Raw genomic sequence first — 21,934 nt, 5'->3', positions numbered from 1 at the left:
TATAAATCTTTGACTTTGTTTTTCAGAAACCATCTTTCTACTGGAAAACTTCCAGTGATAGAAAGCTCAGTTCTTATTAAAACATCTTCTAATTTGTTTAAAAATCTCTAACAGCTTATCTAGCAGGATGAAACCATCTCCCTTTAATTTAATTATTTTCTCATTCACTCACCTAACATATATTAGGCACCACTACCGAACCTGATACTTTTCTGTGTGATGGGGAGATAAGCCATGTTCTGTGCCCTCTACTGGGATGAGATGGATGGACAGAAACAAGAACAATAGGATAACTGCTTTATGGGGTCTGTGCAAAGAGCATGAAGAGGGAAAAGATCTGTAGGTAAGGCGGGAGTTGGGAGAGAATCTTTACACTCTAGTTGATGTTCAGGCTGGCCTTGAAGGAGAAGTAGATGTTGCTTAGCACATGAGAACAGGAAAGCTGGGGCAGGATGGTATTCCAGGCAGAAGGCACTGCAGGAGTGAAGATGTATAGGCACTGGGAGGTGTGCATGGTGCATTTTGGAGATGTGCAAGCAGTTTTGTTGTTTTCCATATATAGAATATATGTAGGAAACAGCTGGCAGGAAGCATGGTTTAAGAAAAAGTTTAAGGGGTAGCTGAAGAGGGCCTGGTGTGCCCTGCTCAAGAGTTTAAACTTTGTTCTCTCAGAGGGAGTTGAGGGAAGACAAAATAAATAGTAGTTGAAGAAGAACTATAAAGGGTAGCTATAAGCTGAAGAACTTGACCTATGTTCTATAAAAGTAACCGAAGGGTGAATTGGAGGTGAAATCTGTGAGCTGAAGAGTTCTATTATAAAGTAATTATAATTGGATAGCAAAAGAGGATGAAGGCCTGAACTAGCCAGTCGTGGCAGAAAAGGGGGAGGAATTCACCCAACGCCTTGCCAGATCAATTTGAAGGACTTGAGACTAATTAGATATAGAGCTGAGAAAAAGGGAGAGGTTCAGCCTCTCTGGCAAGTCATGATTGAAGGATTGATTATACCATTTACAGGAAAAACAGTGGGAGGGACATGCAGGTGTTGGAGGAATGGAGATAAGTTTAGTGTTAGAGATGTTGAAATTGACCGTGATAGTATGATCAACCCCAGAGCTTCCTCTCTTGTCCATCTGGTAGACCTTCAAACAGCTGAAGATTCCATTTCTGAATTGATTTAGGAGTAGTCTAATCTTTCAGACTGACTGAGAAAGATTAAGAGAAAACCTTTAAGTCTAAAGTGACTTGCAGTAATTATAAGTAATGTATATGAGAGTCTCACTCTGTTTTTTTTTTTTTTTGTCATGTAGATCTTCTATGAAGTAGGACTTATTTTTATATCATTTTAGAGGTGAGAAAACTGAAGCATAGGAAAGATCAAGCTGAATGTCATATAGCTAAAAGGCAGTAGAGCTAGAATTCCTAGCTGAAATTCAAAATTCAGTGGCTTCTCATTGTCATGATGGTGAAGCCGATATACCTTGAAATGGCTTCCAAGACTCCATGCAGTCTCACCCCTGCCTGCTTTTTCCTTCTCACCATGTGCCAATTTTGCTTACCATGTCATGTTGCCTTCCCTCGTGGGGCCTTTGTTCTTTCTGACCAGAAGGTTATTTTCAACCCTCCTCTTCCTGAGTAACTTGATAATTATCCTTTAGATCTTAGCTCTCTTAGAGAAGTTCCTTTGACCCCGTGGAATGGGTCAGGCCCTCCAAAAGGAATTTGTACAGAAACTTGTACTATGTCTTCTCAGCGCATGTTACAGTTCTCAGTTACATATTTATATCTCGGATGAGTTGATTAACCTGTGTCCTCTTCACTTAGTTAATTGCACCACAGAGGCAGTGTCTGTTACTGTTCATCAGTGTATCCCTAACACATAGCACAGTGCCTGGCAAAGAGTGGGTGACCAATATGTGATTTTTGAATGAAAGAATGACTTCAAAGCCCAGGCTTTTAATCATCCTGCCATATAAGAAATGTCTTGGAATACACCATTTAAAAGATATACACTTTTTTTTGTTAAAAATGGAAGAACTATGTGTAGTAACTACACTGATAATGAATTGTACACTATGAAGAACGAAATAATGTGTTGACACGACTAAAACCTATGTTATTGAAAACTGGCTAAACAGCCTGTAAAGCCAGTATAGAATAGAGAAACCAACAGCAGTCATTACTTTGAAGGGTGATAAATAGAGGAGTTTTTTATAACTGTAAAATAATTTTAGATAATGAAATAAAATACCACATGATATGGTTTGGATTTGTGTCCCTGCCCAAATCTCATGTTGAATGTTGGATGAGAGGCCTGGTGTGAGGTGATTGGATCATGGGGATGGATTTCCCCCTTGCTGTTCTCATGGTAGAGAGTGAGTTCTCAAGAGATCTGGTTGTTTAAAAGTGTGTAGCACCTCCCCCTTCTCTCTCTCACTCCTCCTCTGGCCAGGTAAGATGTGCCTGCTTCCCCTTCCACCATGTTTGAAAGTTTCCTGAGGCCTCCCCAGCCATGCTTCCTGTACATCCTGTGGAACCATAAGCCAATTAAACCTCTGCTCTTTATAAATTACCTAGTTTCGGGTATTACTTTATGGCAGTGCTAGAATGGGCTAATACAGAAAAATTGGTATCAGGAGTGGAGCATTGCTATAAACATACCTGAATACGTGAAAGTGACTTTGTAACTCAGTAACAGGCAGAAATTTGAACAGTTTGAAGGGCTCAGAAGACAGAAAGATGAGGGAAAGTTTGGAACTTTCTAGAGACTAGTTAAATTGTCATGATAAAAATGCTGATAGTAATATTGACAAATGAAGTCCAGACTGATGTGGTCTGAGATGAAGATGAGGAACTTATTGAGAACTGGAATAAAGGTCACTCTTGCTATGCTTTAGCAAAGAGACTTGTGGCATTGTGCCCCTGCTTTAGGTATCTGTGGAACTTTGAACTTGAGAGTGATGATTTAGGGTAATCTGGCAGAACAAATTTCTAAGCAGCAAAGTGTTTAAGATTTGGTCTGGTTGCTTCTAAAAGTGTATGGTCATGTATGTAAGTAAAGAGATGTTCTAAAACTGGAACTTATATTTAGAAGGAAAGCAGATCATAAAAGTTTATAAAATTTGCAGCCTGACCATGTGGTAGAAAAGATAAACTAATTTTCCAGAAAGGAATTCAAACTGGCTGCAGAAATTTGCATAAGCAAAGGGGAGCTGAATATTAATACTCAAGACAATGAGGAAAATGCCTCAAAGGCATTTCAGAGACCTTCACACCAGACCCTCCCATCACAGGCCCAAAGGCCTAGGAGGAAAGAATGGTTTCATGGACTGGGCCCAGGGCCCTGCTGCCCTGCAGAACCTTGGGACACTACTCCCTATGATCCAGCTGCTTCAGCTCCAGCTGTAGCTTAAAGGGGCTCAGGTACATCTCAGGCCACTGCTCCAGAAGGTGCAAGCCATTAGCCTAGGCAGCTTCCATGTGGTGTTAAGCCTGTGGGTGCACAGAGGGCAACAGTTAAGGCTTGGGAGCCTCTGACTCAATTTCAGAGGATGTATGCAAATGCCTGGATATCCAGGCAAAAGTCTGCTGCAGGGACAGAGCCCTCATGGAGAATCTCTACTAGAGCAGTGCAGAAGGGAAATGTGGGGTTTGAGCCCCCACACAGAGTCCCCACTAAGGCACTGCCTAGTGGAGCAGTGAGAAGAGGGCCACTCTCCTGCAGACCACAGAATGATAGACCCACTGACAACTTGCATTGTGTGCCTGGAGAAGCTGCAGGCACTCAATGGCAACCTGTGAAAGAAAGCAACCACAGGGACTGTACCCTGCGGAACCACAGGGATAGAGCTGCCCAAGGCCCTGGGGGCCCACCCCTTGCATCAGTTTTGCCTGGATGTGAGACATGGCTTTAAAGGAGATTATTTTGGAGCTTTAAGATTTGATGACTGCCCTGCTGGGTTTGGGACTTGCATGGGGCCTGTAGCCCCTTTGTTTTGGCCAGTTTCTTCCTTTTGGAATGGTAATATTTAGTGAATGCCTGTACCTCCATTGTATATTGGAAGTAACTAGCTGATTTTGATTTTACGGTCTCATAGGCAGAAGGGACTTGACTTGTCTCAAGTGGGACTTTGGACTGTAGACTTTTGAGTTAATGCTGGAATCAAGTCAGACTTTGGGGGACTGTTGGGAAGGCATGATTGTATTTTGGAATGTGAAAAGGACATGAGATTTGGGAGGGGCCAGGGGTTGAATGATATGGTTTGGATTTGTGTCCCCACCAAAATCTCATGTCGAATTGTGATCCCCAGTGCTGTGGAAGTGACCTGGTGGGAGGTGATTGGATCATGGGGACGGACTTTCCCCTTGCTGTTCTTCTGGTAGTGAGTGAGTTCTCATGAGGTCTGGTTGTTTGAAAATGTGTAGCACTTTCCTCTGCTCTCTCTTTCTCCTGCTCTGGCCATGTAAGATGTGCCTGCTTCCCCTCCCACCATGATTAAAAATTTCCTGAGGCCTCCCCAGCCATGTTTCCTGTACAGCCTGAGGAACCATGAGCCAACTAAACCTCTTTTCTTCATAGATTACCCAGTTTCAGGTATTTATAACAGTGTGAGAATGGACTAATACACCATATTAATAGACTTTTCTGTCCTGGCGATACTTACAAGGTTTTAAGGACCCACATATAGCCAAGTAGAGGGAGAACACGTGCCCACAGATTTCTTCAAAGAGCCAACAGTCTTCTGCTAGCTCTGTGTGTTTTAATATGTTCTGCTGTCAATTAGGTATGCTGAGGCCAACAGACCAGGAGATGGCTGCCATTGAGAAGATAGTTTATTATAACCATAAATCCCAAGACATGGAGTACACATCTCATTATGGAGGGCCAAGAGGGGAAACACTAGGATCAGTCACAAGGCAGAAAGAGAGATGGGAACTGTGGGCAAGTGCTTATACCATGGTTTCTATGGGAAGGTATAGGTGAGGCAGTTAAGTGGGTTTAGGATTGGCCAGTTTGAACAATTGGCCTTGGGGTAATTAGGGCAGGTGTGTAGTGGCCCCTAAGTGAGAGAGCCCCATAAGGGAGGTACTTAGGAGTGTGGATTCTGGATTGCATGGTTTGTATTTGAAAAGTGCACCCCTGGGAGAACATCTCCTCTTGAGGATGGAACAAGCAACAAGGGAGGCAGCAGGCCAAGGCAAGGTGACTCAGGCACATTTTTTGGTTCTCCAGAGCAGGATGTGTCTGGCATATGTATGCAGAACAGATGTTAATGCACCAAAAGAAGCTAGAAACATGGCTAAGTCACTGCGACTGACTCACTTGTAACTTTTATGAGGTTTACAATCTGTTCACTTCTAACAGACATGAGAATAATAATAACTGGCCTAATTCTACTCTTGAATGTGGTCCCAGGGTTCTTAACCTAACTTGTAGGCCATTGACGCCTTTGACAGTCTTATAATTTTCAGAATATTCAACTGTATTCTAATATGTGGATTAAAATACAGATTAATAGTAATATTAATAGTAATTACTATTAATTACTTAATTAATAGTAATTAATTACTGTTAATCTGTATTTTATTTCAGATCCATTATTTCAGAAAGGGTTGTTAAATGGTGATGCTCTAGAATGCGTCCTACAAATATTAGCAGAAATTCTTCCATAAAAGATTAATATAATTAATATAATATTACTATTAATCTGTATTTTAATCCACAAAACAAAATGTATTGGCTCACAAAGGAAATTAATTATATCAAAATACATTTGTATTTACAGGTTAAGAACCACTGAGCTCCCATTCACCAAAGAAAGTAGTTCAGACATTTAGACTGAACCTGACTTCTACAGGAGACCCATTGCGCATCTTTCTAAAAAGGAATTCTACATGCTGTGTAGGGTAGTGTTTTCACCCTCTGTGAAACATGCCATGCCTATTTCTAAACTTGGGAGACAGTGACTAACCCTGGCTCTTCGAAGCCCAACAGCTTGAATTTGAGTCCCAGCTCTACCACTCAGGATCTGAGAGACCTTCAACAGGGTATTTCCCTTTTCTGTGCTTCATGGCACTTTTTTTTTTTTTTTAAACAGTTTGTAATTGTCTTCTTTGTATAATTATTGCCTGTGTTCCCCAAGAGGTTCCAAGAAGGCCTGGATCTTATTTCTCTTATTTATTGTCAGTCTCTGAATCTTGCCCAGTCCAAGGCACATAGTAATTGTTGGGTAAATATTTGTAATGAATGATGGAAGTGTGAATTCACTAGCTGATTTTCCAAGCAGATAGCCATAATTTACTGTTCAAAGCTGTAGAGCGCTACACAGTCTGTTTACCTTGGAGCTTTCATGCAGAAAGCACGTTTCATGGCCACCAGTTGAGTTAGCTCAGACTCATTTCTACCTTCTATATATTCATTATATCAGCATTTAAAGCTAAAGCTGTAGCACGTAATGGTAAGTGATGTTCATTAAGATGCCAGAAATTATTAAAAATCAGGGTAAGTCGAATTTCACTACATTGTACTTAAGAAGATAAATACACCTTTCAAAAAGATTTCCATCAAAATAGGAAAGACATTCAGAACTTAGGGGTTAATAATATGCAGGTTTTAGGAAAGCTTCCCAGGAAGACTTCTTCTTAATAATGAAAAAATTTAAAACATATACCAAAGTAGAAAAACACAGTATAATTAATCCCCAATTATTCATTACCCAGTTTCAACAATTATCAACATGCCCTTCTCTACTTCACACCTAACTTCTACCGGTCATGATTAATTATTAAACCATAACCCAGTCATCATTATGTTTTGTTTTTTTCTTACAAATATAGATATCAATATATTTTGTTTAAAATTACTTCAGTATATAAGTCTAGAAAATAAAGACCTTTAAAAAAATAAACTTAATCTATTCTCACACCTAAAATAATCAAAGTAGTTTCTTAATATTTCCAAACATTCATTCAGGGTTAAACTTTCCTCAGTTGTATCATAAATGTTTCTATGTGGTTGATTTGTTTGAATAGGGATCCAAACCAGGTCAATGTATTGCATTGGGTAATCTCTTAAATCTATTTTAATCTACACTAGAGAGTTTCTCCTTCTCTCCTTTTTGTTTTAACTTGCCAGTTTTTTTTTTTTTTTTTTTTCAATTCAAGAAAGCAGGTCATTTGTTCCGTAAAATTTCTCATATGCTTGATTTTGCTAATTGCTTCCCGTGGTGGCATTTAACGTGTTTAAATCTATTTCATGTATTTTTTTATTGACTGATAGGGCGGGAGGATTGATTTGATTCAAGTTTGACCTTCTGGTGAAAATACTTCATAGGAATTTCTGTGTGCTTCTGACCGTACCATGTTGGGAGACACATTATGTGTAAATGTCTCTTTTTGTGACACTAGGAATGACCAGTGTGGTCTGGATCATCAGCCTACTCTCTCCATTCTGACTTCCCACCAGCGTTTCATTTAATGCAGTGGTTCTCAGCCCTGTCTACCTGTTAGAATCTGTGAAGCTGCTACACATTTCTGATGCCCAAGCTGTACTCCCTAGAATTAGTCCAGGATAAACCTGTGTTCAGTAATTTTTTTGAGTCTTAAATGATTCAAATGTACAGACAGGATTGAGAACCAATGACCTGATAAAATTGCAGCCATTGAGGATCTTTTTTCTAGAGATCCATTATTTGAGAAAAGGTTGTTAAATGGTGATGCTCTGGAATGCTTCCTGCAAATATTACAGAAATTCTTCCATAAAAAGTTTAATCAAGTCCTTGGTTCTTCCTTTAGTTTGTACAGGAAAAGTAGGATAAATAGAAATGATAGATTCTTGTCAGTTTTCTGAATAATGAGTTGAGTATTCAACTTTCTACAAAGACCAGAGAATTTTGTTCATTATGAGTTTATATACTTCAGCACATATATGTGTTAGTATGAGTTTATATACTTTAGCGCTTTATGAATCAAAGGATTACATTTAATGTTATTACTATTACTGTCATTTTAATGCTTAAATTATTTGAATTTTAGCCAATAGAAGTCGTTTTAAATTAACTCCTGTGACTTTTTTTGACAATATTTAATTGTTCAGTAATAGTATTTAATTACTTCCTTGCCTTTAAGAATGACAATGTGTTGTAGACACATCTTATATGTTTGATAATTTATTTGTTCTGTGGCCTCCTTATCTTGTGCAGTTTCTGTCCTGAACCGGGGATCAGCCACTTAATAGTTTTGTTTTCTGTATCCCATTTGGGTGGTATTCCATTTGGTGCCTACGACATGATTACAAAATGGAATGGCAGTTATTTATAGTAATAGTAAATTTCAAGATGTAGCAAATGGTAATTGGGAAAGGCATTATGAAACAAAATCCTTAATTTTCCTATTATTAATCCTGCAGTGAATGTTACGTAAATCTTTGGTAACGAGTTTGTACTTTTTTTTCCCCAGTTAATGTCCATCAGTGTGTTGGCAGTTTCTGCTTGGATGAGGGACTACCTAAATAATGTTCTCACTTTAACTGCAGAAACGAGGTATACTTTATAATTATTGATTGAATTCTTTCTTGCTGATTTTAAGTAACTTTGCCCTCAGCTGTTTATATGGTAGTGCTCTTCCTTGATCTTTTGGAAAAGTTTTTCCTGCCCATAGCAACCTTTGTCACAGGCACTTGCATCCTCCAGAATTCTCCTTAAGGTGTGCCTCTGGTCCTAGCAGGGGATCAGGTGGCAGCATGTTTATACAGACATTTCTGGGTATGGTAATAGCAGTTGCCTGTCCTCCTGATTGTGTGTCAGCCATGTCATAGGTGCGTGTAAAGAACCAGCATAGTTACTTTTCCGTAAGAAAATTACCGTCAGCTTCCTCTTACCTTCATATTCTTGGGTTAATGAAAACCATATACCACAATGATTTTTTTTCTCAAATTTCAAGGGTTAATCTACTAACATCACAGGGGACAAATTACTTTTTACTCCGTCATCTCTGAATGGAGATTGTATTATAATATATGACATCTGAATTGTGGTAAGGATTAAATGAAAACCATTTTTTTCAAGTCCTTAACACAGGGGAACTTAGCTTAATAATGGTTAATTTTTATCATTAATACTGGTTTCGGTTAATGAATTTTTCATCCTGCTCTAGCAAAAATCATTTCTACCTATTCCTTTCTTTAAATGTAGATTGATTTGCCTTTGCATAGCAGTCTTTTACATTTTGGGGGAGGATCAATTGTCAGGGAGAAGAAACGTAGTGCACATGGGGTCAAAGATTAGAGAAGAGGAAGGAGATTCCTCCCAGCTGGGAAATAGCAAAGGCTCCCATGTGATTTACTTAGGCTAAGGCTTCGGAGATAATAATAGATGGACCTTTTATCAAGGTCCTGTATATTATATATTAAATGAGTTGGGGTAGGAAAGCTACCACTTGTATTAAAAAAAACAAACACTGCAAAACCAAAAATAAAGCAACCGAGCAAATAAACATAAAAACAATAGCACAGTGATTTTGAAAATAACAATACAGTCACTAGTTTTGAGGCATCATGATTGAAAGAATTATTAACACAAATCACAGTTGTGTCTTCTGCTATGTCTTGGGTGCATTTTGATTATATTTTCTTTCTAATACATTATTTTTCTTCTTTCAGGGTAGAGGAAGCAGTCATTTTGACTTACTTTCCTGTGGTTCATCCGGTCATGATTGCTGTTTGCTGTTTCCTTATCATTGTGGGGATGTTAGGATATTGTGGAACGGTGAAAAGAAATCTGTTGCTTCTTGCATGGGTATGATGTTGTATTTTCTCTTTATTATAGTTAAAAAGATTAACCAGTAATGTATTGTTTTTTAATCAGTTCACAAGATTAGGGAGCAGTGATAGCAGTAACAACATCCTGTAAGAAGGGAAGCTTTCGTTTCACAAGAGATTATTTGAATACACATATTTGCTGTACCCGATGAGGTATGGAAATATATATAAGCAATTTAATTATTTCACTCCAGCTATGTGTTGACATTTTCATTTGAAAGTATGAGTTCTTTCTAGTGTCCTTGTAGTTATTAGCACTCAAAAGGGCCCCTTGGGACTGGAACTGAGAAGCCATAAAGGAACTGTTTCTTTCTCTTCTATTTTTAAACAGATCCACCCTGTAAGCTCATGTGGAAATTCAGGTTGTGAGGTTGCAGACGTAGGTAATAGTCCTGTCACTGCCTTTATATGGTTTAGAGAACATAAGCGAGTCTCAGTTTCTATAATCTTAGATTTTTTTTTTAACTCTGAGAGTTGCACTAGGTACTTTTTAAATTAGTTTCACCATTCAAATTCCGTGACTAGTCTTTAAATTCAAAAACAGGCAAACATTTTTAACATTAAAAAATTGAGTTGATTAAAATACTGTTTATATAGATATTTTTAGAAGAGCACTTAATGTGCAAAATATATACTAGTGGCACCGGGTAATGAGATTACTAACATATAGTTGCAGACATATAAGGCCGAAAAACTAATTCATTGAGTATATGCTTTTTTTGTAGTAGGTCTCAGCCCTGGCTGTGCATTAATTTCATTTAAAGAACTTAAACAATTTGAGTGGTGTGCTGGTAAGCTGGATCACTGGGCAGAAAAAAAGCTCAGATTTGTAGCATTTGGGGATTTCCGTGGGGTAAATTCTCCCAGCATGGTCAATTTTAAGTTACCAACATGAAATCACTGAATGTGGAGCTGGGGACAGCTGAGTACAAATCGGCTCCAGGAGCCAGCTCCCACACACTCGTGCTTGACTGGCTCCCATGCCAAGTCAATTAAAACAGAATCTTAGTGTGAAGTTGAACTAAAGCTTTGAATTTCACAGTATAACCTGTGTTAATGTATTACTTAGCTTCTTGGAGGGTAACTGTTTAGGTTGAATATTGAAAAACACAAAATGCTATAGAAAATAAACCACACTCAGGCCGGGCACGGTGGCTCACGCCTATAATCCCAGCACTTTGGGAGGCCGAGGTGGGCGGATCACGAGGTCAAGAGATTGAGACCATCCTGGTTAACACGGTGAAACCCCGTCTCTACTAAAAATACAAAAAAATTAGCCGGGCGTGTTGGCGGGCGCCTGTAGTCCCAGCTACTCGGGAGGCTGAGGCAGGAGAATGGTGTGAACCAAGGAGGCGGAGGTTGCAGTGAGCCGAGATCACGCCACTGCACTCCAGCCTGGGTGACAGAGCGAGACTCCATCTCACAAAATAAATAAATAAATGAATGAATAAAATAAACCACACTCAGAGATGGGGAAATATGCCTACTGCTTTATTTCTTTTCATATAGGTATACAGTGAAAGGGAGAATGGTGGAAGTTTGGGATCTTATTTTGCAATTTTAGATATTTGGGCAATAATTTAAACATAAACAAAAGGACTTACTTTACATGAACCTTCTATAATTTGAGTAGAGTATAACATATTTCAAGCTTTAAGTAAAGAGTCTCAGAATTCTTTTTTAAAACGCAGTCTTATAATGATGTCTCTCTTGCATAACCAATTAAGGTCTGACTGCCATTTCCTGCCTCCTCCCGACTTTTACTCTGCACAGTCCCTATGCAGTGGGATGCTGGATAGGAGGCGGGGCAAGTAGGGTCAGGTATTTCATGGAACCACAAAGGCTTTGGAAACACATTTTGAAAACTCTTTTTGCATTCCCTTAGGCTGCTTAAATGCTAGTAATGCAAATTGACAAACAACAAAGTAATGTGGCCTGCTACTTGAATTAGAGCAAATCTTGGACTTATGAATGAGAGTCTGGTTTGTAATACTGGAAAGAGCATTATAATGCAAAAGTGGCAGGGATGACTGAGGTTCTAAAGGCCACTATTTACTCATTCATTCATTCTCCAAATACTTACTGATCATGTATACCACCAATTTTTGCGATCAGACCTGTCTTTATGAGATAAGACCTCTAATAGGGTTTGCACTGGGTGCTATTGAGGCCAGAGAGGAAGAACTCTGAGCTCAGCCCGAAGGGTTCAGTGCCACCCTCTGGGAAGATGATGAGGATAGATTGATTTTGCCTTTTTCCATCCCTACTTTGCTTCTTGGATGTACTCTTTTTTACAAAGCATCTTTTTATGCATTGCTGTTCCATATGTCCCTAGGTGACATCTACATCTTGGTTCCTCCTTCCTGTTGATTGCCTTTGGCTGTTCCTTCTCCATTCCCTTTGGGGTGCCTCTCGTCTCATGGCAGGTTTCTAGTCCTTACTCTGTCTACACCTAACACAGCTTCCTTCTTGCTGAAGAATGATCTGTAGTCTCAACTCCCATGTATCTATCACTCACAACCAATTTGCATCTGGTCTGTTTCTCAGGCAATTTCCTCTCTGGCTTCCTCCTCACACCCCCCTCCTCTAAATAGCTGCCTACTCCTCTCAGTTCAGATTCTACAGTCATGGGAAGTTGTCCTCTCTTTTCTATCCTCCTCTGGGATGCCCAAGTTCAGGCTTTCCTAACTTCCTGCTCAGACAGGTGCAGAGACTCCCTATTGGGTAATGAAGTATGTACCAACACCTCAAATGTGCACCAAGCCCTTCTACAATCGAGCCTTCATCTGCCATTTTTTGCTTTTTTATCTACTTCATTATTCTCTGGTTCTGTATTTTCTGACCCCTGAACAAACTTTCTTGCTCCGTTCTTCTCTACGTTTATTCTTGCTGTCTTCTTAGCCAGAAATTTCTTCTCAGTACTTTCATTTAGATATTACTAGCCCATGAAGACTTATCTGAAATGCTACCTCTTTAAATAATAATTATGACACTGATGATAATTGAAGTAGTTAACATTTCTTGAGTACTTACAGTGCCAGACACTGTAGAGTTTTACCTGAATTTTTTTTAAATGAAGAGTTCTTGTACATGAGTTACTCAATTTTATCCTCTCTGCTGAGTATAAAATTGGACTAAAACTTTGAATTACCCTTATTATTCACTTAATATAGATGAGGAAATGAGGCATAGAAAGATTAAGTGAGTTGTGTAAGTCTACACAGCTAGTAAAGAGAGGATCTAATATTCAGGCCATGGAAGTCTAGTTCCAATATTTGTAACAATTTTGCCATTTTACTCTATAATAGCTGATTTTTTTCCTAAGTGTTTGCAAATGTGTCCTGTAATGTATAAAACATTTCATTTTAAACCTGATGACAATTATCTGAGGTAGGTAATTATTAAATGAGGTTCAGAGAGGTCAGTAATATGCCACAAGTCATTCAGCAATAAGGGTGGGATTGGATTCAGACCTCGGCGTTCATGATTGCAAAGCCCATTCTCACTGGGCCTTTACTGATGTCTCTAATAGACTTTTCCCAACTTTTGAAGCCTAGTGTATTTCCCTTATTATAAACTTCCTTTTCTTTTTAATAATCAGCCCAGACTACCAGACTACAAACAACCTTAGTAATATGAACCATTCACCTTGCTCATTGCTTTAATAAGTGTTTATTAAATCATTGAATAACAGACAGTAAATTAGAATAGTGAAAGTAGGAACGACCAGCACATCAGATTAAAGATGTTGCCTGGAAGGCAGTGATGAGAGTGAGATTTTAACAGAGGAATTTGGCTGTTAGAAAAGGTTAGATTACAAGGGGAATGGCTCATGGGGGGGTGGGCGGTAAAATAGTGCAGAATGTGACATGATGTAAGGTCTTTGGCAAATATTTGCAAAGTAACTTACAGTATTTTTTGTGTGCCCTTTAGCGTTTTATCCTAATTAAAAACAATTTTTTAAGGAAGTTTCTTACTTTTATTTTGGATGTAAATATTTAAACAAGCAGAATGCATTCATCCAACTTGTCCATTTCCCTGTATTCAAAGTCTTGTTTTACTTTTAAGACCTGTAAAACAGATTAGTGTGAGAAAGCTATTTTTCAAAAGACAATTGGTATCTCCGAGAGCTGCCATATCTCTTGAATGATTATATATATTAAAAAAAAGAGCTGGCAACTGGGCTGTTGTGCTGTCCAAGCAAAAGTAAAAATGCCATTATTCAACAGACTGATCAAGAAAAAGTAAATGAGCCTCCCTCAAAACAGGTCTTTATAACCAACCTCCCCGCAGCCCTCATCAAAAAGCAACAGAAAACTTCTACAAGCTAAGAGGCCACCTATTGGAAAACATTTCTGAGAAACCTTGGTCGTGAATTTCATCCTTCTTTTGAATGATAGATTTATAGATGTAAGTTGTTAAAGCACCCTAATTTAAGGTTCCCAAATAAAATACAAGATGCCCAGTTAAATTTGATTTCAGATAAACAATGAATAATGTTTTAGTATAAGTATGTCCCATGCAATGTTTAGAATATACATACACTAAAACATTATTCATTTAAATTTAAATTTAAATGGACATATGTATTTTTGTTTGCTTTATCTGGCAAATGTACTCATTAGATTTGTTCTTAGTAAGTGTGAAACTGTCATAGAACAGAAATTTTTATGTATTTATATGAGGAGTTTAAGAATAATTAAATTCTAATTATAATGGGAAAACAAGCCAAAAATGACTAAGAAAAGAAACTGGAATATGCCATGCCTTTCACAGTAATTTCAGTAGTAGAAATTCCTTCTCCCTTTAAAAGAGAAATTGAAGCTAAATTGAAATTGGTTTTAAGCCTTAGATGGGTACTTCCCAAGGCTTTAGCTGTAGACAAAATGAAATTCATTTGTTATTGCAGTTCTACCTTGCTATTAACATAGGCATTAGGAAAGTAGTGCCAGCTCAGGGGGAATGTAAACAGATTGAACAGACATGTTTATGATGTTGACAACAGCTGAATGTCACCATCAGGAGATCATCATTTGTCAGGATGCGATGCAAATATATGCTCAACTGCTAGCAAACCACAAGTAGTCAAGCGCTTGTCAGAAATTAAGTTGGACGTACCTTACGTATTTAATACAAATGAATCATTTTTAAAGGAGAAGTGCTTTTTTTCAATTTTATTTTTCCAGAGACTTTGAATATAACTATTGATGGTGTGCTTGCACTTTTAAAACTTTCTTTAAATATAGAGTGATTGAACCAGATCTGAATGCTTTCCTTAGTGGAAATCAAATGAAATTTTAATGGCCTTGGAGAAATTTCCCCTTGTTTTTTGTTTGTTTGTTGTTTAAAATCATAATGCAAATCAGAATATATTTAAGTAGTAATTGACTTTCTAAAGAGTCTCTGTTTAAGGCCTTCTCTTACATAGACATGAATTTTATAATTATATAGCCAGTCATAAATCCTTAAGTTAAAATTAATCTATGAAGTTGTATGTCTTTATTATTTTGTTTATATTTTTGGTTGATAGCCTAAACTTTATTTCTAAATGAAGATTCATCATATCATTTACCATATGTTCAGTATCTGCCCAATATTTTACCTTTGTTTTCTCAAAATATACTCACAGCAACTCTATTAGACTAATTTTACAAATGAGGAAAAGTAGAATCCCCAAAGATACACAGCTGGTAGTTGTTGTTAGCATTCAAATGCAGCCTGTGCTCAAAGACCATGCATGTTTCACTACACCGCAGTACTGTTATAAGGCATTTAACTAATTACTGGCATTGTTTCTAGGAGACTTTAACTATGCTTCATTTATTACTCCAAGGCATTCGGTAGTCATTTAATTTCTAAAAATATGGTCTTTTGGTATGCTTATTACAAAATGAACTTTAAAATTTCTGTAGTTATCATTTTTGCTTATCTTGTCAAACAATCAAGCAGTTTGTCCTTTCCTTTTTACCCTCCTCACCTCTCACTCCTCTTTCTTTTCCTTTTGCCCTCCTTAATTGTGTATTGGGTACCCATCTGTGATAGATACTTGAGAGAACAAAGATGAAAGGGGTGAATAGAAAGAAAATCACAAAGCAAAATATAATATTAAATTTATAAATAATTGCTGTGGGAACCCAGAATCAGGAGCAAATGGAGATTTCCAGAATGTTTCACAGGAGAGTCTTTATTTGAACTGAATGTTGAAAATACATAAGGGTTTCCCAGTGGAGATGAGGAAGGAAGGAGATTTACAGCAACATGAAGAGTGTGTATAAACACTGAGGAGTGAAGGGACAGGGCAAGCTTAGGCAAAATTTAGAAAGTCAGTGTGGCTGTGGTGTTGGTGCACAGTGAGAAGAAAATGAAGTTAAGTCCAATTGTGAAGGTCTTCATCAAAAAGTTAGACGTTATTCTTTGGGCTGTAAAGAACCAGTGGGTGTTTCCAGCTTGTGATGAAATGATAATTCACATTTAAGCGGGAGACAATAGAAAGCCCTGTTAGTGATTACATTATCATCCCCAGAAGCCATGGATAAGGGTATGAACTAAGTAAGACTTAGGGACTGGAGGAAGGTGGCTGAAATCACTAAACCTTGCTGAGGTAGAATTACGGATAAAGCATTGCATGATGGTAATGTTTGTATTGCTTGATATCAGGAAATGAAAAATTATTCAGCATTTATACTTTTTTATATAATAGAAACATATCTACTCAATACATGTACTTTGACTTGTTAGCTAGAATTCTTTAGAAGTTATAATTTAAAAATTTTTATTTGTAATTGTCAAGTAATAATTGTATATATTTATGGGGTACAATTTGATGTTTCAATGATGTATGTATACGTGATGGGATTCTTAGATGAAGCTAATTAACATATCTACTGCACCCACTTATTTTTTGAGGTGAGAACATTTAAAGTTTACTATATTAGCAATTTTGAAATATACAACTTATCATTATTAAATATACAACTAATACATCATTCTGTAGTCACCATGCTATGCAATAGGTCACTATGAGTTATTCCTCCTATCTAACTGAAACTTTGTACCCATTAATCATCCTTTCACCCTCCTCCTCTTCACCTTACCAGCCTCTAGTAACCACAATTCTGCTCTCTATTCCTCTGAGATCAACACTTTTTAGGTTCCACATATAACTAAGATCATGTGATATCTTTCTGTGCTGGCTTATTTCACTTAACATAATGTCCTCCAGGTTTATCCATGTTACCACAAGTAACAGAATTGCCTTGTGTTTTTTAGGGCTGTATAGTATTCTGTTGTATATATGGACTACATTTTCTTTATCCATTCATCTGTTGATGGACACTTAGGTTGCTTTTATGTCTTGACTATTGTGAATAATGCTGGAATGAACATGAGAATACAGATATCTCTTTGGCATTCCTATTCATTTCGTTTGGATGTACACTCAGAAGTGAGATTGCTGGATCATATGGTAATTCAATTTATAATTTTTTGAAAACCTCCATAATGCTCTCCATAATGACTGTACTAATTTGTATTTACTCAAACAGTGTACCAGGATTTTTTTCCCCCACAGCCTTGCCAACATTTGTTATCTTTTGTCTTTTTGATAGTAAACATTCTAAGAGCTACGAGTTGATATTTCATTGTGGTTTGAATTTGTGTTTTCCTAACAGTGATGTTGAGCATTTTTTTTTCATCTGTTTGTCTTCTGTTGGGTATTTGCATATCATCTTTTAAGAAATGTCTGTTCAGGTCCTTTGCTAATTTTTTAATTGGGTTATTTACTTTCTTGCTATTGAGTTGTTTGAGTCCCTTATATGTTTTGGATATTAGTCCCTTAACAGATACATGGTTTGCAAATATTTTCTCCTAATCCATGGGTTTCACTCTTCTAATTGTTTCTTTTGCTATGCAGAAGCTTGGTAGTTTAATATTTTCTCATGTATCTATTTCTGCTTTTTTTCTGTCTGTGACTTTGGGGTCATATTAAAAAATTCATTGCTCAGATCAGTGTCCTGGAGCTCTTCTCATGCATTGTCTTCTACTGGTTTTACAGTTTCAGGTCTTACATTTAAATCTTTAAAACATTTTTGTTGTTTTTTTGCTTATGCTGTGAAATAAGAGTAATTTTATTCTTCTGCATATGGATATCCAGTTGTTCCCCTTTATTGAAGATACTTTCCATTTCCCATTATGTGTTATTGGCATCTTTGTCAAAAAATCAATTGGCTGTAAATGTGTCAGTTTACTTCTTTCTGGGCTTTTTGTCCTTTTCCATTGGTTGATATGTCTGTTTTTAGGCTAATACCATGCTGTTTTGATTACTATAACTTCATAATATATTTTGAAATCAGGTAGTGTGATGCCTGCAGCTTTGTTGTTTTTGCTCAAGGTTACTTTGGCTATTTGGGGAATTTGTAGTACCATAGGAATTTTAGGATTTTTTTCCTGTGTCTGTAAAAAAATGACATTGGAGTTTTGATTGGGATTGCATTGAATTTGTAGGTCACTTTGAATAGTATGGACATTTTAACAATACTAATTCTTCTAATCCATGAACATGGGATATCTTTCTATTTATTTGTGTCATCTTCAATTTCTTTCATCAGTATTTTATAATTTTCAGCATATCAATCTTTTAACTCCTCAGTTAAATTTACTTGTAAGTATTTTATGGCTTCTGATGCCCCAGGAAAGTATGTCAGCTGATGTCTTCAAAAGTAAATGTTGTGTCAGAGACAGGGGCCAGGACAACTGTGTAATATTCATGGCCTTAGTGTTGGGTCTTTATGACAGGATTTTGGCTGTTCATTGGACCTTTGTCTTTCTTCAGGGTTTGAAATATGAATGATTCAAGTTTTTGTATGGTGCACTATGTCACAGTAAGCATTTTAAACCTTATTATAGGTTGTTTTTAGATATATACATTTGAGATAATTTTAGTTAAATATAAGCCAAATATTTCTATATCCATTGATTTGGTGACTGTCCTGAGTTTGTGCAAAGTTCAAAGTCAGGTATTTTTCTGGCAGCACATGCTATTGAAATGTTCATTCCACCTGTGAATACTGGTCACCAATTCAGCGAATGCTTCCTTGAGGTGAATTCAGCAATTGTGCAGTGTTTTCACTTTCTCATTTACTTCCACATGTCTCTCTACTAACTTCCTTTGGCAAACATAAACCAGAAAACATTCATTTAAAAGGAGATGACTCAGGAAACAGTATCCTAAATGTAAAGAGAGTTAAAACAAGAGGGTAGATAACGTTTGTAAAAGATGAGAGAATTAAGTCATTTAAGCCAGTGAGGAAAGCAGCTTTTAGATGGAATATTTAGAAAAAAAAAATCATGGTTAGTATTTGCTTTATGTGCAATGTCTAATGAAGTTGTTGGCGAAATAAGATTATGAATTAAAGTAAGCTTTTTCTTGAAACTATATAAATTTTAAAAACTCACATTTTTAGAATTGTAATCCGTGTATCTTTTCCCTTTTTCAGAGAAAAGGTGATAGGCTCAGGTTACATGCTAAGGCTAAGATAAATCTTCTCAGCTTAGATGACAGAAACAATAATTTAAATTGTATTTAAAATGTATTAACACTGTAGTTGTATCACTTTGTATTTCTGTTAAGCAGTGCATTTAAATTATTCTAAAATAAGTGGTTATTCCTGAATTTTCTTTATATAGCCGTTATTTTAATTATAAAACTTTAAACTTTAGAAACAACAAATTTCCTTAAAATAATGACATTTTAGAAACATTATCTTTAAGAAGAATATTAATACAATTCTAAAGAGTTAATAAAATAACAATTTTATTAGATGATAGCAACTTAAAAATAATTTCTAATTAAGTAAAATATGAATCATTGCAGTGTCTTTTCCAGTAAACAAGCGTTTAAAATATTTTACAGTTTCACATTCTGTGTAGGGCTTGCACAGCTGAGTTGAAGCACAGACTAAGAACTTCTAATGAGACAATTAAGGTTTTTTTACCTTTTATTATGAAAATGTTTTCATTCCATAAGTTCTCTCTGTGTTTTTAAAGGTACTGTAAAAAAGAAAAAAAAAAAAAACAAAGAAAAAACACTAAGGAACAATCTTTGTCTTCTATTAAGAACATTTAACAAAGGGACCTGAGGAAGTGTTTGAGCTGAGATGTGATGGGGAAGGGCAAGGGGCAGTGAGTGGTTGGTGGACAGTGGCCCAGGGGAGAAAGGCACTTTGGAGGACCAAAAGGCTGGTGGAAGGAACAATTGTGATAATACTGGAAAGCTCACAGTGGGCTTGGAGAAGGGCACATGTATTTCTTAGGGTAGATGTGTATCAGATATGGCTGAGACTTGGCTGTGTGAGCTGGTGCCAAATTGAATGTCATGCATACTCTGTGATCTGAAGTTTTGTGAGCAGAAGCACAATCTGATCTATCTTTTGCTATGTATCCCTGGTAGGAGTGTCTATTCCCTGATCCTGGACCTTCTGCTCATTTACCTGGGAGAAATGGATACTGGTCTTATTACTCTTGGATAAGTAAGGGAGTATCACGTTTTGATAACCTTTTTTAATGATAGAAGAGAGAATGGAGGAGATGCTTTAATACTGACAATATGCCTTTATTGATGAGCGAATAAAGGTACTCATGTGGGGAAGTCCATCTAATGTTTTAGATTTTTTCCAGATCTCATTATAAATAAAATTCTATTAATCTAGATGTCTTTAGTTCAGATTTGATACTAAAAATATAGTGACTAAGCTAAATTAGGCATCTAGACACTGGGTGCTGGGCTAAGGTGAGTTTAGGGAAACAAGCCAGCACCAAGAGAACCTTGCTGAGGGTTACAACATTAGTTCTTTGGAACGCTGCAGCGATTTTTCAGCCTCAGGGAAAAGACTTGTCTTAAACAACTAGTGTCAGAGGACTGTGGTAGAACTGCTTAGACAAACTTGGAGAACAAATTTTCACGAATAAACCTTTCAAGAATGTTAAAAACATTTACTTAGAGATAATGGATATGCTTTCCTCACATCATCATTGGTTTGTTTATAAAAGCAGGTCTTTACTTTTCAACATTGTTATATTCAAATATTTGTTGTAACAAAAGTGCATTTCTTTACAATTATTCTGTAATTTGTAGTTAATTCAAACTTCCTTCTATCATTTAGACTGAATTACTGATGTTTTGGCAACTTCGGTGATTTAATAATTTTATCATTGTTTATACATCGTTTTTCTTCTCTGAACATTGAGCATGACTGTGAATCAGAGTGTAACATTCACAAATAATTATGTTCTTACGCTTTTTTCTGTGGGAATAACAATATTTATGGTTTAGGAACAAAGTGTATTTGCATGAATATATTTATCAATGAAAAGAACAAGCTGTTTACTTGTAATACATATTTATATATGTGGATTTGTAAAATTTAAAGGAAACTATTTCCTTTAATACCTTTTTTTAACAAATAGGGTTTGTGGTCATTCTGGAGAATATACAAAAATAAAGTATTTATCTTGTTTGAAAGCAAAAAATGTGATTTAGAGGGAGATACTTTCGCAGACATAGAGTTATAGATAAGCTAAAAAGTTGTTGACGGCTATTATAGTACAAGTTTTCTTTCACCTAATCAAACGTCTTTTAAAACTTCTCATTTCCTAACTTGTTGTCTTATAAAAGTGTTTTCATAAAGATGCTGACTATTGGCGGGGCGTAATGGCTCACACCTGTAATCCCGGCATTTTGGGAGGCCGAGGCAGGTGGATCACTTGAGGTCAAGAGTTCGAGACCAGCCTGGCCAACATGGTGAAACCTCATCTCTACTAAAAATACAAAAATTAGCCGGGCATGATGGTGCATACCTGTAGTCCCAGCTACTTGGGAGGCTGAGGCAGGAGATCACTTGAACCTGGGATGGGGAGGTTGCAGTGAGCCGAGATCATGCCACAGCACTGCAGCCTGGGTGAAAGAATGAGACTCTGTCTCCAAAAAAAATTTAATAAAAATAAAGATGCTGACTATAGTGAACTCATTCCCCTCTTTTGTTTGGGAAGTATCTGGACACATTTGGTTAGGTCTGAGTGAGAGGCACGATAAGGGTCAGAATTGCGTGTGTTATTATTTTG

General features: G+C 36.9%; 1 protein-coding gene across 1 annotated transcript in view; it reads left to right on the top strand.

Moving 5' to 3' along the window:
• TSPAN12 (tetraspanin 12) overlaps positions 1–21,934 on the top strand; it is a 68,994-nt gene that overhangs the window by 9,342 nt on the left and 37,718 nt on the right. Inside the window, 2 exon segments of the mRNA NM_001134021.1 lie at positions 8,458–8,540; positions 9,659–9,794. Coding sequence (NP_001127493.1) covers positions 8,458–8,540; positions 9,659–9,794 — 219 coding nt within the window.

The sequence above is a fragment of the Pongo abelii genome, chromosome 6, assembly GCF_028885655.2.
Source record: "Pongo abelii isolate AG06213 chromosome 6, NHGRI_mPonAbe1-v2.0_pri, whole genome shotgun sequence".
NCBI classification, from domain to species: domain Eukaryota; kingdom Metazoa; phylum Chordata; class Mammalia; order Primates; family Hominidae; genus Pongo; species Pongo abelii.
This window is presented reverse-complemented; position numbering and strand designations above follow the sequence as displayed.